We start from the raw sequence: 18,678 nt of genomic DNA on the forward strand, positions 1-18,678 counted from the left end.
TTTTGGGCAAGAAGGTGACATTCAGGATTCAGGACAGCCTTCTGACTTGGGTGTGCATGAAAGTCACTTGAGGTGGCCGGGCACGGTGGCTCACCCCTGTAATCCCAGCACTTTGGGAGGCCAAGGTGGGTGGATCACAAGGTCAGGAGACTGAGACCATCCTGGATAACATGGTGAAACCTCGTTTCTACCAAAAATCCAAAAAAAAAAAAATTAGCCAGGCATGGTGGCGGGCGCCTGTAGTTCCAGTTGCTGGGGAGGCTAAGGCAGGAGAATGGCATGAACCTGGGAGGCGGAGCTGGCAGTGAGCCAAGATCGTGTCACTGCACTCCAGCCTGGATGACAGAGAGAGACTCCGGCTCAAAAAAAAAAAAAAAAAAAAAAAAAAAAGAAAGTAACCTGGGGCCCTTGATGTGCAGGAATCCTTGACAGCCTTGGATTGCAAGCCCCAGGCTATAGTATAGCAATGTGCATTTTGTAGCAAGCTCCCTGCGTGATTGGAGAATCACAAATGGAAAGAAATACTATAATCAGTGGAGAGAAGATGTGCACAGTTATTCAAGTGCATGGTTCTGTGACATACCACAAGGTGGGGGTGGACCTCTATGACGTCTTCTCCTAGCAGCCCCCACATACTTCCCCTGCCCTCAGTGGGCCAGGAGTCTCCTGCTTGGCTTCATCTTTGATTTTGAAGCCTCTAAGTTCTGAAGTTCTGCCCCCTCCTTTTTCAGATGCCTCTGTGGCAAACCTTTGTTATTTGACTTTACTTTTATTTGACAGAGCTCCCTCTGACACCCAGACTGGAGTGCAGTGGTGTGATCTCGGCTCACTGCAAGCCCCGCCTCCTGGGTTCACACCATTCTCCTGCCTCAGCCTCCCGAGTAACTGGGACTACAGGTGCCTGCCACCACGCCTGGCCAGTTTTTTGTATTTTTAGTTAAGACGGGATTTCACTGTGTTAGCCAGGATTGTCTGGATCTCCTGACCAGATCCTTGATCCTCCTGCCTCAGCCTCCCAAAGTGCTGAGATTACAGGCATGAGCTACCAAGCCCAGCCTATTTGACTTTCTTTACACGGAAACACCAAGAACACCAGAGAGTGCTCCAGGGTTTCAGACTTAGTTCTGTCTCTTCATATTAAATAGAACCAATGTTGTCTTCCCCTGGGGGAAGCTTCACTCTGCCTGGGTCCTCAGACCTTCCAACCAGCAAAGCTCCATTTCTCCAGGACAGGCATAGGAAAACTGTGACTAAGAAATTTGGTGCAATACTGAACATCGTCCACTTTCACACTTTCACTTTCAGAACTACACCTTCTGGCTGTCAGGGAGTCAGCACTGTACACTGGTTTCCAGTAGAAAGCATAACATTTATCTTGTAAAACAAACTATCACTTCAGCAACTCCAGTTACGATCGCAACTAAGTGATCCTAAGCCAAACCCAGTTGCTTCCAGGTGGTGGCTGAGGTAGTGAGAACAGTTAGTTCCCTGGTCAGGGGCAACTGCTGCATGTCCCTCGCTGTGAATGAAATGACCTGGTCAAAAGCAATGCCATGTGGGCTGCCATGATGGTGACAGGAAGGATGAGCAAGTCTATATCCAGGTAGGGGCTCCCTGCAGTGAAGGCCAATCTCAGCTCCCTCCACAGTGTGGGCAGTGCGCCCACAGGTGGTCAACCGGTCCTCCTGGGAAACAGGGTCAGCCCAGGGATTGACACCAAGTCTCTCATCAGCAGATGGGATGCTCGGCAGTGGTGTCGGCCTGGTCAGCCTTGGTCAGGGCACATGCAGCATGCTGAGCCTCTTGTGTCCCATGCCTGTCTGATGGTCACTTTGTCCCCAACCTAATGTGGTGGCCAGAAAAGAAGCTGACTGCATCTACCTGGTGTGCCATTTTGCCCACCTTTTATCAAGAGCATCCTCTGCAGGGATTCTCTTTGGTGGAACAATGGAAATGTGGATGAAACCACCTTCACAGTCTGAGCTGCTGAGGCTCCTCCGCCTTCTGGGAAGCCCGTCTGGAAGGTGCTTGGCAGTGATAGCTGCTATGGCTGCAGCAGCGGCTAGGCTGCAGGACGAGGCTTCCAGGAGGAGGGTGGTGTGGTAGGCAGGGCCTCAAAGCCTCCAGGTGGCATGTTGGGGCGTTGTTGGGCCAGGCTTTGGGGTGCAGACTGCCTGCAGTGAAGTGATGGAGTTGGGAAGAGGCGTCAGTGTTCACAGCTGTTAACCCCTTGTGCCAGCCGCCCATATCATCACTGTACGGGCTCAGCATCTCTGGCCCTGCTTGTCCAGGTTGTCTGATGTGAATTCTCGCAGCACCAACGCTCGCTGTGCCCTGGTCCCCCGTGTGGTCACCTGGGGGCCTATGGTGCCCCTCTCCTCCTAGTACTCAGGATGAAGCCAGGTCCCTCTGGGCCGGGGACTTGGGCCCTGGAGGAGGGGCTGTGACCCACAGATGGGGTCAGGAGCCCCAGGGCACGCTGCTGGCTGGCTGGGGCTGCAGGAACCCCATGCTCAGCTCCCTCCAGAGGCCTTGATGGGACCAAGTTCACCACTGAGTATTTCCCAAGGCCCAGAAGCCAAAAATATAAAATAAAAATAAAACATCAGTAAAAAACAGCCAGCAGCCATCTGGGGCTGCAAGGCAGCTAGGCGGGTGCCACCTGGGCTCCTTCCATGCCATGTTGTTCTTCTACTGAGGGGAGTTGCAGACAGGGGACACCTTGTTGCTTGGTGTCTTTCAAAGTGCCTCCTCTCTGTCATAAACCCCGGCAGGGCCTGGTGTTGGGGTCCCAGTGGGCTCGCTGGGCGGGGTGCGTCTTTTTGTTCCAGGGCTGCTGTCCACAGAAGATGGAGAAGTGACAGAGTCCCAGGAGCCGTGTTCAAAATGGCAGCGCAGGAAACATGGACCCCCGACATGTGGGTCTGTGTGGAGCTGTGGCCTAGTGTTCCTGGACAAGTGTTTCCATGTAATAGAAAGCCTGACCTCACCAGGGGACAGGCTGCCCTCATCTCGAGCCTCTGGCCTCCCAGAGAGCAGTCTTCTGTTCTGGGCTCTGGGGAAGCCCCTTCGTGCTGATGGGCCTGGGCCTGGGCCTTGGGGACAGCCCCATCGGGCCAGGCTGGGAGAGGACAAGGCTTTTGTCCCAGGGGGACTGATGGCATGAGCTCCGGGAGCTGAGCTGGTGGAGTGGGGACGGCCAGTCTGTCTCCTTCACAGAGGGTCTCAATGCCAGGGGACACCCTCGAGGACACCTGCTCGGCTGAAAAAAAGCAGCAGACATGGTCAGCATCTTCTCCAAGCCCATCTGGTCTCTTGAGGGCTACGCCCCACAGGCCTGGGTCTCTGGGTCTCTGGAGTCCTCTGGGTCCCTGTGCGGCCCCCTGGCCTGACACTGAGGACGCCCCTGCAGGCTGCTGATCCCAGGGCGCGGTCCGTGTGCAGTCTGGGGTGGGGGAGCTTTCGGGGAACCTGAGGTTGCTCCTGAAATGCCCCCAAGGTTCAGGGTGGCTCAGGGCTTCCTGCTTCACACCCTCACCTCAGGGCAGTTTGGCAGCCCCGATTCAGGACTCAGGTGGGAGGGATCTGCACTGTCACCCAGCCCCCTTGTCACCTCACATGGGGGCCTGTCTCCACAGCGGGTGAGAAGTGAATGGGCACATGTTCTCCTCTGCCCTCCAGGCCACCCACCCCATGCCAGGGCTGCAGCTATCCCACACCCGGCTGAACTCTTGGTTCTGGCTCTGGGTCAGGGATTCTCCCAATGCCCTCTGCCCGAATCCTCTCTGGGTCAGGGACACTGATTCTCTTGTCCCCCTGGCTTGTTGTTTTGACACTAGAGAATGAGGGGTCCCTGCTGCTTGGAGGTGGGGGTGGGGGTGGGGGCTTCTACAGTGGGGTCTGACTGCCCCAGTGTCCCTCAGGGCCCTTCAAGGAGGAGAGGACAATGTGGAAAGTGGGGAAGGGGTGTTGGAGGGTCCTGCCCATGGCCCCTGCTTGTCCATGCAGCATGTCCAGCACATGCATGCACTCAGTGCCTGCCCTGAGGACTGGCAGACCCTTTTGACTTTCTTAGAGTAGAGGAGGAAGAGGAGGAAGAAGAGGTGCAGGAGGAAGGCCAGGTAGGAGGGCTGATGGGGCCAGGGCACTCCCCACCACTGACTGCCCCAGAGGGTGACTCGGGAGGGGACCTGGTGCTGGGGCTCACCTGAGGGTGGCAGGTCCCAGTGTTTCCTTGTGAATTCATTCATGGAGGTTTGAAGGTTCCTGAGGACCTCGTTGTCCTCCAGGGCCCAGCTCTGAAAGAGTCGCTCCTGAAACTCCCAGACGGTGCTCCAGGAAAGCTTCATGAGGCGCTCTAGGGACAGGGTGGGCATTAGGCCAGGAGGGTTCCCTGGGAGAGGTCGTGCCTGCACCCCATTTGCACCAGGCCCACCTCCCACTGGGTGGTGCCTGCTTCTTTGCTTCTTTTTGGCCACCCCGGGGTCCAGCTGTGAACAGGAGGCTACAGTTGGGGAAGGCCGGGCAAGGAAGTGCTCACCACACTCCTGACTTTCATCTGGGTCATGTGGGGGGTGGACTTAGTGTCATCATGCCTTGCCCAGCCCACCAGGCCAGACCCCCCATCCGGATGGAGCAGGCAGTGTAAGCACACTTCCCTCAGGCCAGCTAGGGTCTGTCCCACGTGTTCCCCCGGGCACCCTCAGGCACACGGGACTTACTCCTGTGTATTTTGAATGATGTATGCACCATGGCCGTCAGTACCCGCTCACCCTCCAAGATAAACACATCCCACAGTCTCAGGGTGAGCCCGAAGGACTTCTGTGGGGACAGCAGGTGTGGGAGGACCTGGCTTTTCCAAGTTGGGGCCGGTGGCCTGAGCAGGGCCCACTGGGGTTTCAGTCCCCTGGAGTGCTGGGGACCCCCTCTCCATGGGATGAGACCCCCCCATAACACTGAGTCAGACAAGGTCTTGTAGCTCCTTATGGCGTGTTCATCTCAGCAGCGCTGTGGCTTCTGGAAAGAGGGGCTTCCTGAGGACTTCGGGCTTCCCTGGGCCCTCCCAAGTCCTGCCCCAATCTGCCCACGAGGCTGGGCCTGAGCCCTGGACTCTGCCATGGGATGCCCCCATCTTGGGCAGGGCCTGGCTTGTGAGCCCTGCAGGGACCTGCCTGTGCCTCCTGTGGGCTGGGGGTGAGACAGGTCCTCCTGGGGGAGCTGGACCCCTGAGCTGAGGGAGTTGGGCACTGTGGGGCAGGAGAGTCCCTGGGCTGGGGTCTCCCTGTGCCTCTTTACCCCATCAAGGAAACACCGGAGGAGACTTGTCAGCATGGAACCCTCAATGCACAGCCCTTCCTTGCCTTGAAAGGAGGAGCAGAGGTGCTCAGGGCCCCCTGGGCTGCCCTGAAATCCTCCCACTTCCAGGTCCCTCTGCAGACCCTTCCTCAAGGAGCAGAACCCAAGGCAGTGGCCAGGGCTCCGACACCTGCCCCATGCATGGATGCCCAGGGGACACACATCCTTTAGCCTTGCTCAGCTGCAGCTCAGCATTGGTACCAGTGCCTCTGCCTCTGCCAGGGCAGGAAAAGGAAACCCAATGCTGAACCCATGGGGAATCCCCATCCCAGGTCAGGCCGTGGCTGGGACTCAGCCTCTTGCCAGCACCATGAGGGACTCGAGCCTCCCCTGGCCTATGGGACCCAGAGCCTCTGGGGAGGAGTGGAGGGTGTCACCCACTCACCAGGTATCTCATGATCTTCAGGAAGGACTTGTGCAACACCTGCTCCTGGTGCGATAGGAGCCTCCCAAGCTGTGCAGTATTTGGGCTGTAGAATACTGAGAAGCCCCTGACCCAACACCCCATCAGACCCCACTCCCAAGATATGGAGGCATCAGCTGGAAGAGCTGGGCAGGGTGGGGAACCCTGGACCCCGAGGCCTCCCTCCCTCCCATCTGGTGACCCCAGCATGCAGCCTTAGCCCTGGGGAGGAAGGCCCTGGCTGGAGGCACTGCCCAGTGGCATCCTGGGTCCAGGTGCCAGGAGGGCAGCCTGCCTTTGACACCATGAGGCAGGTGCCAGCGGGGAGAACAGGGTGGGAGCTGGGGGCTGTGTGACTGTCTCTTGGATGTGGGGTCAGCCTGGGGGACATGGGATGGGCAGACACTGCCATCTTGGCTTTGTTGGCCCATCTGTAGGGAGGGAAAGTGGCTGGGAGCACAGCCAGCCGGGAGGCAGGAGGACACTCAGGGAAGTGAGTGGCACCTGCACAAAGTCGGGGCTGGCTTCGTGCAACAGAGGGCAGCCAGAGGGAGGTATCCATGTCCTCTGATGTTAGGGATAAAAGGTATCTGGCTTGAGGTGTGGAGGTCCCTGTCCAGACCCACGCTGCTGTGGGACCTCAGCAGGGACATCCTGGAGGCTCCAAACAAGCTGGGATACAAGGAAGACACCTTGCCTGGAAGTTGGGGTCACTGACCAGGGTGGCCGTCCCCTGGCATGGCTGTGTAAGGCCTCGGGGGCAGCTGTCCACCTACCCTGCAGGGAGTGCCTCTCACCGGCCAGCAACTGGGTCAGTGCCCAGAAAGCGTCTTCCTCTGGCAGATACAGGAGGAGGATGGCGGTGATGTGGCTCAGGTCCCTGTGGTAGCCCACCTCCTGTGAGAGCCAGAGTCACTGTGGAACGATGTCACCTGGGAGGACTGAGGCCACCTGGGAGGACTTATGTCACCAGAGATGGCAGAGGTCCTTGGGGACACCTGCCTCAGGCCCCAGGGGATTTGAGGTGCAGCCTCCACACCCCTCCCCTGGCACTGGGCATGAGGACTGAGCAGGTCACGCACAACTCAGTTGACAAGGAGCCTGGGGGCACTCCTGCAGCAAGCATCCAAGCTCACATGGCCTGAAAGGGCACAGTCAGGGATTGTTCATGCTCCCTACCCTGGGCCAGGCTGGGAAGCCCACTATGCCAGACCTGGGGCAGTACCTCTGAACTGCACCCGCCACGAGGGCAGGCAGCGGGGCACTGACCACCACACAAAGGGTCCTGCAACCCCCCAAGGGCTGCCTGCCAGACACAGGGGGCGGCTGGGTCCTCCATGTGGACAGCTCATGCGGTCGGCTCAGCGGCTGTCCCTGCCTGGAATGGTCTGAAAAGTGGGTGCCACGCAGGAGCAGCCACCTGGGTGACCCCCTCCCTATCTGCTATGCTCCTATGGGGTCTGGCCAAAGGGGAAATTGGATCATTGCCAAGTTTCCAATAAGAAGAGGCTCCCCCAGGATGCAAACTCATTTCATGACAAGAGCCTGGTCCATCAGGCACCTCAGCAACTTCTCAAACCTGTCTCCTATGAGGACCATCCTGCAAGGTCCTGAGGACCATCCTATGAGGCCCCTGACAAGCTCCTAGGCTTTGGGGCAACATCTTGAGAGGAAGGTAATTTCTTCATCTGAGACGTGGTGTTTGGGTCCAGGTGACAGCAGGAGTCTGGGCCTCAACCCTTTTCTGCCAGCAGTGAGCTTGAGTCCTCCCTACTACGTGCTGGTGGGTCACGAACACTGAATTTTCAAGAAGTGCTGACACCCCTGAGAGACACCCATGCCTGTGAATATGGGCACGTGGCCCAGGAATGTCGCTGCCCGGGAATACTCACAGGGTTATATGCAGAATAGGCCACGACGATGTCACATAATTCCTGCTGACTAGAAAAGAGGGAAAAGAGGGTTTTGTTTGTTTTGTGCAGATGCTGTCAGTTTCGTTTTGTCTACAGACCTGGACAACAAACACAATTCTGGATCCAGATGATCCCCCAAATAAGCAGGGGGCTCTTCAGGACACTTGAGTTTTTAGGTGTTTTCTCAGTAAAATCCACATTCTTTGCAATGCAAATATCACAGATGTAAAGTTGGATCAGTGATCATTTTCACTCTGGTTGATTTTTTCTTGCCTTTTTTCTTGGTTTGGACACACGGAAGTCCAGTTTTTGGGATGTGCAGTTCCACGGTTCTGAACCAATGTGCAGAGCCTCCCGTCCACCACTGCAGCCCCTCCCAGAGAAGCTCCTTCATCCTCCAAGTCCCCAGCATGTCCCCTTTGCAGTCAACATCTCCCAGCTCCGTCAGCGCCTGGCCATCCTGACCTGTTCTCTGTCTCTATGGTTGCCCTCATCCAAAATGGCCGATGAATTGGAACCCCATGGTGGTAGTCTGATGGGTCTGGCTTCATTCCCTCAGCAACACACATCTGAGATCCACCCATGTTCCTGCGGGCACTAGGGGCTCGTTCCTTTTCCTCACCGAGTCATCTCTATCTGAAGAGTGGAACCCCCTTCCTCCCCAGTTCCTGTGTAGAAGATCATCTCAGTAGCCTCCAGGTGTGAGTGACAGTCAACCAAGCAGTGAACGTGGCGTGCAGGTTTTACTTGGACGTCGGTTTTCAAATCAGTGTGGTCAATATCTGTGACACTTTGGGGACGTGTGGTACGAGGCCACCGAGCTTTGTGAGCCACAGCCCATCTGACTTACAAAGTGGTTGTGCCCTGTTGCGTGCCCACCAGCCATGGATGAGAGTTTCCGGGGTCCCGCATCCCGGTATGTTGGGCTGTCAGTGTTGCCCAGGAAGGCTCCTGAGCCCCACCATCCTGCCACCTTCCCATGGGTCCCTACCCTGGGTAGTTGTGGGTCATGGAGAGCACTTTTCATCGTCTGCATTATTATTATTATTTTTTTCCGCCTTCCATCTCCTTGGGAGTCACCTGGGTTCTGGCCCTACACGTCTCAGCCCAACCCAGGGCTTAGAGCCGGGGAGGTGCGCAGTCCATGGTGCTGGCTGCTCCCTGGGCCAGGAGAGCCCTTGGTGGCTCTGTCACCTCTCCTGGGTGACCCTGGCCTCTGCCCTGGGGACACCCTCATTCCTCTGGATTGCCCCCATCTTCCCTGTGACCCCTGCAGCCCTCATAGGCCTTACTTGACTCCAGATCTTTGTATGAACGTCATATGGTTCTGTAGGGTGCTGCTGACATCTAGCTCGATGCGGTGGGTGATCCTGGAGGACCTCTTGCCCTTCTCCTTCATGACCTGTAGGGCAGGGCCAAGAGGAGGAAGCAGCCTCAGAATGACAAAAAGACTCCTTGCCCCAAACAGCAGTCATCTGTCAGCACTTCTGGAAGGAAGGGAGGAAGGTTTCCTTCTGCAGAAAGCTCCTTTTTGCCTTGTTTCTGATGCCAGGGAGGTTCAGCAGAGCCCAGCGCACCTGAGGTGCCTGAGTCACCATCTGTGCCCAGGATGCGTGTCTGACCACAGCCTCCACCCCCAACCCAGGCTTGACGTTCCCTCTAGCTGGAGTACTGGGCTCCTGATACAGCCTGGCTTGTTTGTCCTGCCCTGGCTGAGTGTGGGAGGGCCTTACCTTATAGTTCCTTGGGTTCTGGGACTTGACTTTGTCAGTATCTAGCAGGAGTGACCATGCCCGGCCCTGCACAGCCAGAGGAATGCCTTCGTTCACTCTTTGAAAAAGCTACAGACAGAAGAACACTCCAGTGAGACAGGACGCAGGGCGCTCCGGGGAGGAAAGCTGGCAAACAGGCCTGCTGTCGTATGGTAAGAACAGGGTGCCATCCACCCACTGAGAGGCAGACCGTGCCAGGTCACAGCCGTGGGTGCCTGTCTCCTGGCTATGCAGAGAGCAGTCACGGGGGCCACTCCCTCCCCATGTTACCTTCTTGCTGCTCCTATATTTTGTTCAGTCTGCAAGCATCTTTCGCCACTTGTTGGTACATTTACTTTCCTTACATCTTTGCTGTCAAATGAGCCATGATGGGGTTAGCGGAGCTGCCAGGCCTCTGACAGTGGCCCGTGGATGCTGGGTCCTGGGCTTTGGGGCCCTGAAGGGACCCAACCTGAAGGAGCCAGGAAAGGGCAGACCCCGGGGGCTGAGACCCTCTGAAGGAACTGGAGCTGGTGGTCTGGACTGGTGATGCCAGGACACGCCATCCTCAGGGCACAGATGCTCCCAGTTTTGGTCAGGTCCCAGCCTTCAGCTGGGGACTTGGTGCAATCAGGCAGTGGACTCTGAGCGAAAACTGCAATTCTTGGTTTGGGTTTTGGTCAAGCCCGCATGGGAACAGAGTCCAGCAGGAAAGGCCGCCCCTCCCAGTGACAGTCGTGGCCAACTCACCACTGCCCGGGCCCATGGGCCACCCCCTCTGCCTCACCAACCACCCCTGATTCCTGGTTCCTGGACTGGCCTCCCACGCAGTAGGCACAGGCTCTTACCTTCACCTCCAGGGCACTGACAGGGGGCAGTTCCGTCTCCATGAGAGGCAACCCAGACAGAGCTGAGGACTTGCCCGGGCCAGGAGCCAACCCCTCCCTGAGAGGGCCCCAGGGAAGGACCAGCTTATCCCCATCCACCCTAAGTCTCAGCCTGGGAGAAGACACAGAGAAGGATGGCAAGGGCCTTCCTGCAGATCTGACACCTGCGAGGCACTGGGACCCTGGAGAGGAGGGAGCTCGAGGCTGGCCTGGCAGCGGCCACTAGGGGCCCGTGGGGCGCCTCGGGCTGCACAATGGGGCTGCTCCTCCAGGGCTGGAGGCAACACCCTCTGTAGATGCTGAGAAATTCCAGTTCTGAGACAGATGGGTGCCACCCTGGGTGGGTGGCCAAGCCCTGACTTACAGCAGTGCTTTCAGAGTGACCACATCACCCACCAGAGACCAAGGAGCCTGGCGTGAGTGTTGCCCGGTGCCCTGAGGATGCACCTGGAGCCTGTGCCATCCGACACTCCCCATAGGTCTTGCAGGGTCTGACCTCCCAGCGTGCACCTGCCTTTCCCTGCATCCTGGCCACTGACCCTGCCTGCTCCCCATCTTCCCCCATCCTTCCCGGCCCAGAGACTGTGACCCTCTTTCCGGCCACCCTGGCCCTTCTGTGACCCTTGTCCTGTCAGAACCTCTGAGTGAGACCTCCCAGATCCATCCACACCCATGCCTTGGTCACTCTCTCACTGGGCTGCTCAGCGCTGCTGGGGACACATCCAGGGCAACAGGGGTGACCAAGGGCCCTGCAGGCAGTGGGGCTGGCCCCACCACTACCGCTCCAGCCTCAGCTGGCTCTCAGGGTCATTGGCCTTCAGCCCTCAGCCTCCTCCCAGCCACTGCAAAAACCAGGACATGCGATGCCTGGCTGTCCTCCCCCTACTGTCCTGCCTGCCCTGACTAGTCTACCCTGCGAGGTGCTGACTTAGCTAGTGGGAAGCAGAGTCTCTGGAGGGCCACGCAGAGCCTTGGGGACTGACCGAGTCCCCCCACTGAGGGGTCCCAGGTGAGCCACCGTTCCCTGCCCCACCCCGTGTGTTGTCCTCTTCAGGCTGTCAGCTTCTCCCTGGGCTGGCTTGGTTCAGGTGCGTTCCAGAAGTGGCAGGTCTCACGGGCTCACCCTGCCCCCCTCCCCCAGGCTCCTCCCTCTCTCCATCTTATGTGTCCTGAGAGGCTGGCTCCAAGCTGGGCTCCCCTTACCAGGCCCAGGTCCCTTCCCTGCACCACTCCCAGGGCCTTCAGCTACACGCTCTGTTGTCTCCCTGGCTTCAGTGAGAAGCCCAGGCCAGGGCCCTGCCCTTCTTCTTCCATAACCTACCAGGGCCAGGGCCAAGGCCTTCACTGTCCCCATGCCCCTTCCTCTTGGCTGAGCCCCCTGAGCCCTCAGAAGTCTGCTATACAGCTGCCCACAGGCCAGGCCAGGTATACCCCTGCCCTGTGGCCACAACCCTCAGATCTCACCAAGGCAGGCCCCAAGGAGACAGGGCCAGACCCTCAGGCTGCCCCCTCTTCTCCTGCTTACTTGGAGACCACAGTGCTGAGAGCCCAAGGGCCTGTCCTAGTCCCCTGTCTGTCCGTACCCACTCTCCCGAGCTCCCTAAACGTGTCACGAGGCTGTGCCCTAACCCTGACCACAGCCTGGACCTGCAGGAGAGCCTGGGAGAAGTTCTGACCCTGGAGAGGAGGTTGGCCCCCCAAGGGAGACATGTCCTGCTTTAGAGAGGCCTTTCTAGAAACAAAACCCATCCCTGAGGTGAGACTGGTGGCTGGGGTCAGGAGGGCAGAGGTCTCACTGCACAATCCCAAGGTGATTGGTGTATTTCCCGATGTCAACCTGCTCATGCCTCATGTCCATTGCTGCCCCAGCTCCGTGTCCCTGAAACTCAGAGAAGGCCAGGATAGGGGGTGGGGGGTGAAAGGTGAGAGGTGTGGGGTCCCAGGGATGTTGGCAGCCCCTCCACGCCCTGTGATCTTACGGAGTCCAGGACCCTCTGACCAGGGCGCAGAGGGAGAGGTGAGGCCCTGCCTTCCTCAAGGGAGTGGCGCGACCTGTACCTGCTCATACTTGGTAATGATGATGTTGCCTTGCTCCTGGGCAGCAGGGTATCCGGGTCCTCATCCATCTCCATCCTGCAAGACAAAGTCATCCAAAGGCTCTGCTGCCCCTGAGAGCTCCAGAGAACAGCCGAAACACGCTCACTTCATTCCCAGACACACTCCAGTCTGATGAGCCGCATTCCACCACCCCTCCCAGATGACAAGGGGCCAGACTCAGTGACCCCACCCCTGGCTGGATCTCTGGAGTCCTTGCCTCCAACCAGTGGTGGGCTCCTTCCTGAGGACTTGAACACATGGAGACCCATTCGGGGACAGAGAGGCCCATTGTCCCCAAACACCCCAAGGCAGACACACACCTGCCCCGGCAGGACAAACAGTGTCCACTTGCGGAGGGTGAAGGGCCCACGATGGGCTGTTCTGGGCCCCTGGAGGCAGGTGGGGTCAGGGGCCGGACATCTCTCTAGGATCGTTCAGAAACCAGGAAGATACTCAGTTTTCTGTAGGAAGCAAGACATCTGGTGACTGCTCCGTTCTACCCCAGTTCTCACTCACTCTGGCCAGTGAAGCCGTTTTAGGAACAATGCCAGTCAAGGAGTTTGGTTTGGGGAAAAGATGATCTATTGACTCCGGAGCAGCCTCTGTGCTCGTGGAGACCCCGTCTCAGGTGGAGGAATGGCGGACACCACAATTCCCAGCTATGAGTACAGGAGGGGGCTTTGTTTTCCTGGGTCACCAAGAAAGAACAAGAGAACTGTGGGGCCTTAGTCCTAGAGAACACCCGGGGGGACCATCCCTGCCGGGAATACTTGGGGCAAAGGGAGGGTAAGGCCTCTAGAGGATCAGACAGAGAGAATGGGACGCTGCGGGAGGGTTCCAGCCCTTTGACCAAGAGGGATGATCATCACCCTCCAGGCAGCCCTCCAGGGCTCCTTCATTTTCCACAACTGCCTGAGGGCGGAGGGCTCCCTGCCCCACTCCTAGACGAAGGACCCCATATGTCCAGTGGGTCCAGCAACCATCAGTGACCGCGCCTGAAGTCTGAGTTGGTGAGCCCTCCTCCTGTGGGGACCCAGCTTAGGGCCCAGACTTGGACTGAGAATTGCAACCTCCACCCCACCCACAGGGGCTCTGTCCCAGTGGCTCTTCCAGGACCAGACCCTGCCTCCTTGAAGTCCAGAACTCCAGGAAGATTTGGAATCTACAGTAGGGAGGCCACAGAGGTCAGAGCTCAAGTCCAGCATGGCAAAGGGTAGGGCTGAGAGCAGAGACCAGGTCACATCTGGGTCTCTGCGCCAGTCACCGCCTCTCTGAGTCTACACATCTCACCTGTGGAATGGCTACATTTGGGGACACCACCCACCCCCACGGAGTTGCTGTGAGGACAATGGAAAAGATGGCCCACCCAGTCAGTGCAGAACATGCACCCGGTGAGTGCTCAGGGATGACCCTCCATGGCATCTGCCCAGAGGTCACTCACCTGAGTCTGCTGAGGCAGCTGTGTCTCTCTTAGAAAAGTCGTTTATGCACAGAACCAGACACCTGTGTGTGTCTTGTGTCCAAGTGCCGCACAACACAGAGGTGGGTGGGTTGGTGGGTGGGCGGTCACTCAGCACCAGTGACATTGTGGGGTCATGGCACCTGTCACAATGGACCCATTTCCCAGGTCAAGACAGCCCAGAGTCAGTGTCCTCCAGTCCCCGAGTTGTCAAAATGTGTTTGTGCAGGTGAGCATGCACGTTTATATGGGTGAACATGTGTGTGCACAAGTAGCCTCTCTGGCCGGGGCTGGCTGTCCCACTTCCATGTGCACCCAAGTCCTCATCAAGTCCTCAGCAGTGTCTCCTTCCCTTGAGGCCTGTGGCCAGCATCAGAGCATCCATGGGTCCTCCCCAACCTCAGGCCTCCCCACCCGGGGCAGTCCTGAAGATGCAGATGGGGGATAGAGGGTAGAGGGCACGGGACAGGGCCCCTCATTAGGGGGAACTCAGCTAGACTGTAAAATGCTAGGTGTGAGTGGCAGGGTCTGATTCCGCACACCTTCTCACCTCCTCCTCCCAGTAGCCTTCCAGGATGCCATGACTCATTTCTGCTACTGATGGAGGCAAGGAGGCTTTAAGGACAAACCCCGTGCCTGAAGTCACCCAGCAACTATCTGGCCAGGCCCCCACTAACCAGACTTCTGCTGGCCATGCTTTCACTGACCGTTTTCCCAGTGACCAGGCCTTCTGACTAGGTCCTCACTGATCAGGCCCCTGATGACCAGGCTCCAGCTGACCACGTCCCCACTGACCAGGTTTTCGTTGACTAAGCCCCAGTGGTCACACCTCTGCTGACCAGGCCCTTGAAGACCAATTCCTCACTGACCATGTCCTCGCTGACCAGTCCCCCAGCGACTAGGCCTTCCTGACCAGGTCCCCCCTTCCCAGGCCCCAGAACAACAGTGCTCAAGGTCCCCTACCACAACTGCCCATAGGCAGAGGGCTCCCTACTCCCAGACAAGAGACCCCATGTGTCCAGTGGGTCCCACGGAGACCATCAGTGACCGTACATGAAGTCTGAGTTGGTGAGACCTTCTCCTGCGGGAACTCAGCTTAGGGCACAGACTTGGACCAAGCACCACCTCCCTCCACCCCACTCATAGGAGTTCCATCCCAGTGGCTCCTCCACGGCCAGACTCTGCCCCATCAGGAGCTGGAAAACCCCGGGCAGATTTGGAATCTAGGGCAGGGAGGCCACATAGGTCAGGGCGTGCATAGGGCAGGGCTAAGAGCACAGCCCGGGGTCATGTCTGGGTCCCTTGGCCAGACACCGCCTCTCTGACCCTAGACACCTCACCTGTGGAATGGGTGCACTGGGGGACAGCACCCACCCCACAGAGTCCACCAGGTCAGTGCAGAACAGGCACCTGGTGAGTGCTCAGGGATGACTCTCCTCAGCACCTGCCCAGAGGCCAACATTGCCCACCAGGTACTGACTGTCCCCAGGCCAGCAGGGAGGGAACAGAGCAGGTCACACTCACCTGAGTCAGCTGAGTCAGCCGTGTCTCTCATTTAGCAAAACTTCCTCTTCTCAGGACCAGACACCTCTATGTCTTGTTTCCAAGAGCTCTAGACATAGAGACGGCAGGCGGGCAGGGGGGCAAGTGCTCAGTACCAGCGACACTGTGGGATCATGACACCCATCACAATGGGCTCCTGCCTGGGTCAGCTGGGCCCAGAGTCAGCACCCTCCAAACTCTGAAGTGTCAACATGCGTGTGTGCAGTGTTTGTGCATGTGAGCATGCATGTGTATGTGGGTGAACACGTGTACATGTGTGTGTCACTGCTTTGGCTGGGCCCGGCTGCCTTATTCACATGTGCACCCAGGACACTGGGTCACCCTTGTCACTGTCTCCCCCCGCGGGACCCATGGCCATTACTGGAACATCCACGGGTGCTCCCTAACCTCAGACCTCCCCATCCAGGGCAGTCCTGGCATTGCAGATGGAGGATGCGGACAGAGGGTTGAGGGTTGAGAGCAAAGGGCAAAGGGCAGGTCCCCTCCCTAGCAGGGGACTCAGCTAGGCTGTAAAGTGCTAGGTCTGTGCGGCAGGGCTGGATTTCACACACCTGCTCACCTCCTCCTCCCATTAGCCCTCCTGCCATGACTCGTTCCCACTACAGATGCGCATGCGCGCGCACGCCTATACACACACACACACACACACACACACACACACACTTGTTGCGGATCTGCTGACTTACCTCATTGGCATGAAACAGGGGCTGAGCCTACAATTGTTCTGCCTTTCCCTGGATTTTTCCTTTAGTTTCTCTGACTGCTGGGTTACTGGCCTGTGTTTAGCTTCATGAACATGGGTTTCACTTTATTTTTATGGGGTTTCAGCTCTTGCTCATGGAATCCCTCCCAGTCTGTTTTGTAATCTTCCCTTTTTTACTGCCTGTGGACTTCAAGTACCAGACACAGAGAAAGCTTTGTAGAGACTGTGTACTCCGCCCCCACAATTTCCATAGCAGGTCCCTTAATTCCCCTCACCTCCAGGGAGGGTCATTGCTGGATCCTAGGAATCATGTGCCTTTCTCAATGGCCACAGTGGTAACCATAATAGGCAGTTCTTCCCTCTGTGCAATTCTGGAACATAAAAATATTCTCTGGTAACAAGACTACAGGAAGCAATGGAAGCAACACTAAACTGAGAGTTTGCTGGCCTGTGTTTCTAAGAAATTTCATGTTTTTACATAAATAATGAAGAAGAAATGACTTTTCTGAAGTTCCTATCATTTATGCCATGGACTGGACTCTTCCGTGAATGCAGTTTCATTGATGGATGTGGATAATTAGCTTAACTTCAAGTAAAAGATTAGAGAGTCAGCAAATTGTCAACATAACTTTGCTTTTTTACACTCAAATGACATTAATCAGACAGTTGTGGATCTCTAGAAATAGGTATTTGCACACATAAGATCTATATTAAAATACCCAAGTTTGGAATCCTTCGGGTGACTTATTTTTCATCAAGTAGAAATAATATTAAAATTGCAAAAATTTATTATAATTTATATTATTTGTCCTAATGGCAAAAATGAATTCAAATACATTTATTAAAGTATAATATACACAGGAATCCTATTATTCTACTACTCTGATTTATCACAAAGAGGACACATGCTTGTAGCCACCCCACAGTCCAAGAAAATGAAATAAAAATAACAATCTGGAGCCCGGCGCGGTGGCTCAAGCCTGTAATCCCAGCACTTTGGGAGGCCGAGAGGGGCGGATCACGAGGTCAGGAGATCGAGACCATCCCTGGCTTACATGGTGAAACCCCGTCTCTACTAAAAAAAAAAATACAAAAAACTAGCCGGGCGTGGTGGCGGGCGCCTGTAGTCCCAGCTACTCGGAGGCTGAGGCAGGAGAATGGCCTGAACCCAGGAGGCGGAGCTTGCAGTGAGCCGAGATCACACCACTGCACCCCAGCCTGGGCGACAGAGCGAGACTCCGTCTCAAAAAAAAAAAAAAATCTGGAAATCCCTCTCCTGAAGGTCTGCTCCCTAACCACTGCCCATCTGTCTTTTTTTTTTTTTTTTTTTTTTTTTTTTTTTTGAGACGGAGTCTCGCTCTGTCGCCCAGGCTGGAGTGCAGTGGCGCGATCTCGGCTCACTGCAAGCTCCGCCTCCCGGGTTCACGCCATTCTCCTGCCTCAGCCTCCCGAGTAGCTGGGACTACAGGCGCCCACAACCGCGCCCGGCTAATTTTTTGTATTTTTAGTAGAGACGGGGTTTCACCGTGGTCTCGATCTCCTGACCTTGTGATCCGCCCGCCTCGGCCTCCCAAAGTGCTGGGATTACAGGCGTGAGCCACCGCGCCCGGCCAGCCCATCTGTCTTGCCAAAGCGAAGAGTTACCTGGTTTTTAGCAGCCCCAGTTAGTGTTGCCTGTTTCATAAATGGATGCATGGAGGGCCATTCGGTAGGAATGGTTTTGTGTGTGGCTTCTTTGGCCCAGCATTACATTTGTGACACTCTTTCAGGTGGTTTCATGAAGCAGTTCATTTCTTTTCCCTGCTCGGTAGTGCTTATTATGACTACGGCACATCTATCAATTCTACTGTTGATGGACATTGGTTTGTTTCCAGTTTGGGGCTATTAGCAAAAAAGCCACTATGAATATTCTTGCTAATTTCTTTTGGTTCACATGTATATTTTAGTTAAGTGCAGCCCTACAAATACAATAGCTTGGTCATAGTAATGCACATGTTCAAATGCAATGCATTCACTAAAAATTTCAGCTAGGAGGAAAAAGCTCAAGAGGTCTGTTGTACAACATGTTGACTATACTTAATAACAATGTGGTAATATTTGAAATTGCTAAGACAGCAGATTTTAAATGTTCTCACCACACACACACACAAAAAGATAAGTATTGGCCAGGCTCGGTGGCTCACGCCTGTAATCCCAGCACTTTGGGAGGGTGAGGTGAGTGGATCACGAGGTCAAGAGTTTGAGACCAGCCTGGCCAAGACGGTGAAACCCCATCTCTACTAAAAATACAAAAATTGCCGGGCATGGAGGCGGGTGCCTGTAATCCCAGCTACTCGGGAGGCTGAGGCAGGAGAATCGCTTGAACCTAGGAGGCGGCAGTTGCAGTGAGCTGAGATCGCACCACTACACTCTAGCCTGGGTGACAGAGGGAGACTCCATCTCAAAAAAATAATAATAATAATAAAATAAGTATCTAAGGTAACTGATATGCTAGGTAGCTTGATTTAGCCATTCTACAATGTATGTCTGGGGCTGTATATAAAGATA

At 56.1% G+C, this 18,678-nt stretch overlaps 1 protein-coding gene across 1 annotated transcript; it reads right to left on the bottom strand.

Annotated features, from left to right (window-relative positions):
- Positions 1 to 915: 915 nt before the first annotated feature.
- Positions 916 to 12,418, bottom strand: LOC105491100 (TBC1 domain family member 26-like). The gene is made up of 8 exons (XM_024795816.2): positions 12,368 to 12,418; positions 9,405 to 9,512; positions 8,964 to 9,073; positions 7,651 to 7,699; positions 5,741 to 6,655; positions 4,773 to 5,016; positions 4,208 to 4,357; positions 916 to 3,262 (listed from the first exon to the last, which is right to left on the bottom strand). The coding sequence occupies exons 3-5, from the start codon at positions 9,068 to 9,070 to the stop codon at positions 6,332 to 6,334; spliced, it is 480 nt and encodes a 159-aa protein (XP_024651584.2). The 5' UTR covers positions 9,071 to 9,073; positions 9,405 to 9,512; positions 12,368 to 12,418; the 3' UTR covers positions 916 to 3,262; positions 4,208 to 4,357; positions 4,773 to 5,016; positions 5,741 to 6,331.
- Positions 12,419 to 18,678: the final 6,260 nt, after the last annotated feature.

This window comes from Macaca nemestrina, chromosome 17, assembly GCF_043159975.1.
Source record: "Macaca nemestrina isolate mMacNem1 chromosome 17, mMacNem.hap1, whole genome shotgun sequence".
NCBI lineage: Eukaryota > Metazoa > Chordata > Mammalia > Primates > Cercopithecidae > Macaca > Macaca nemestrina.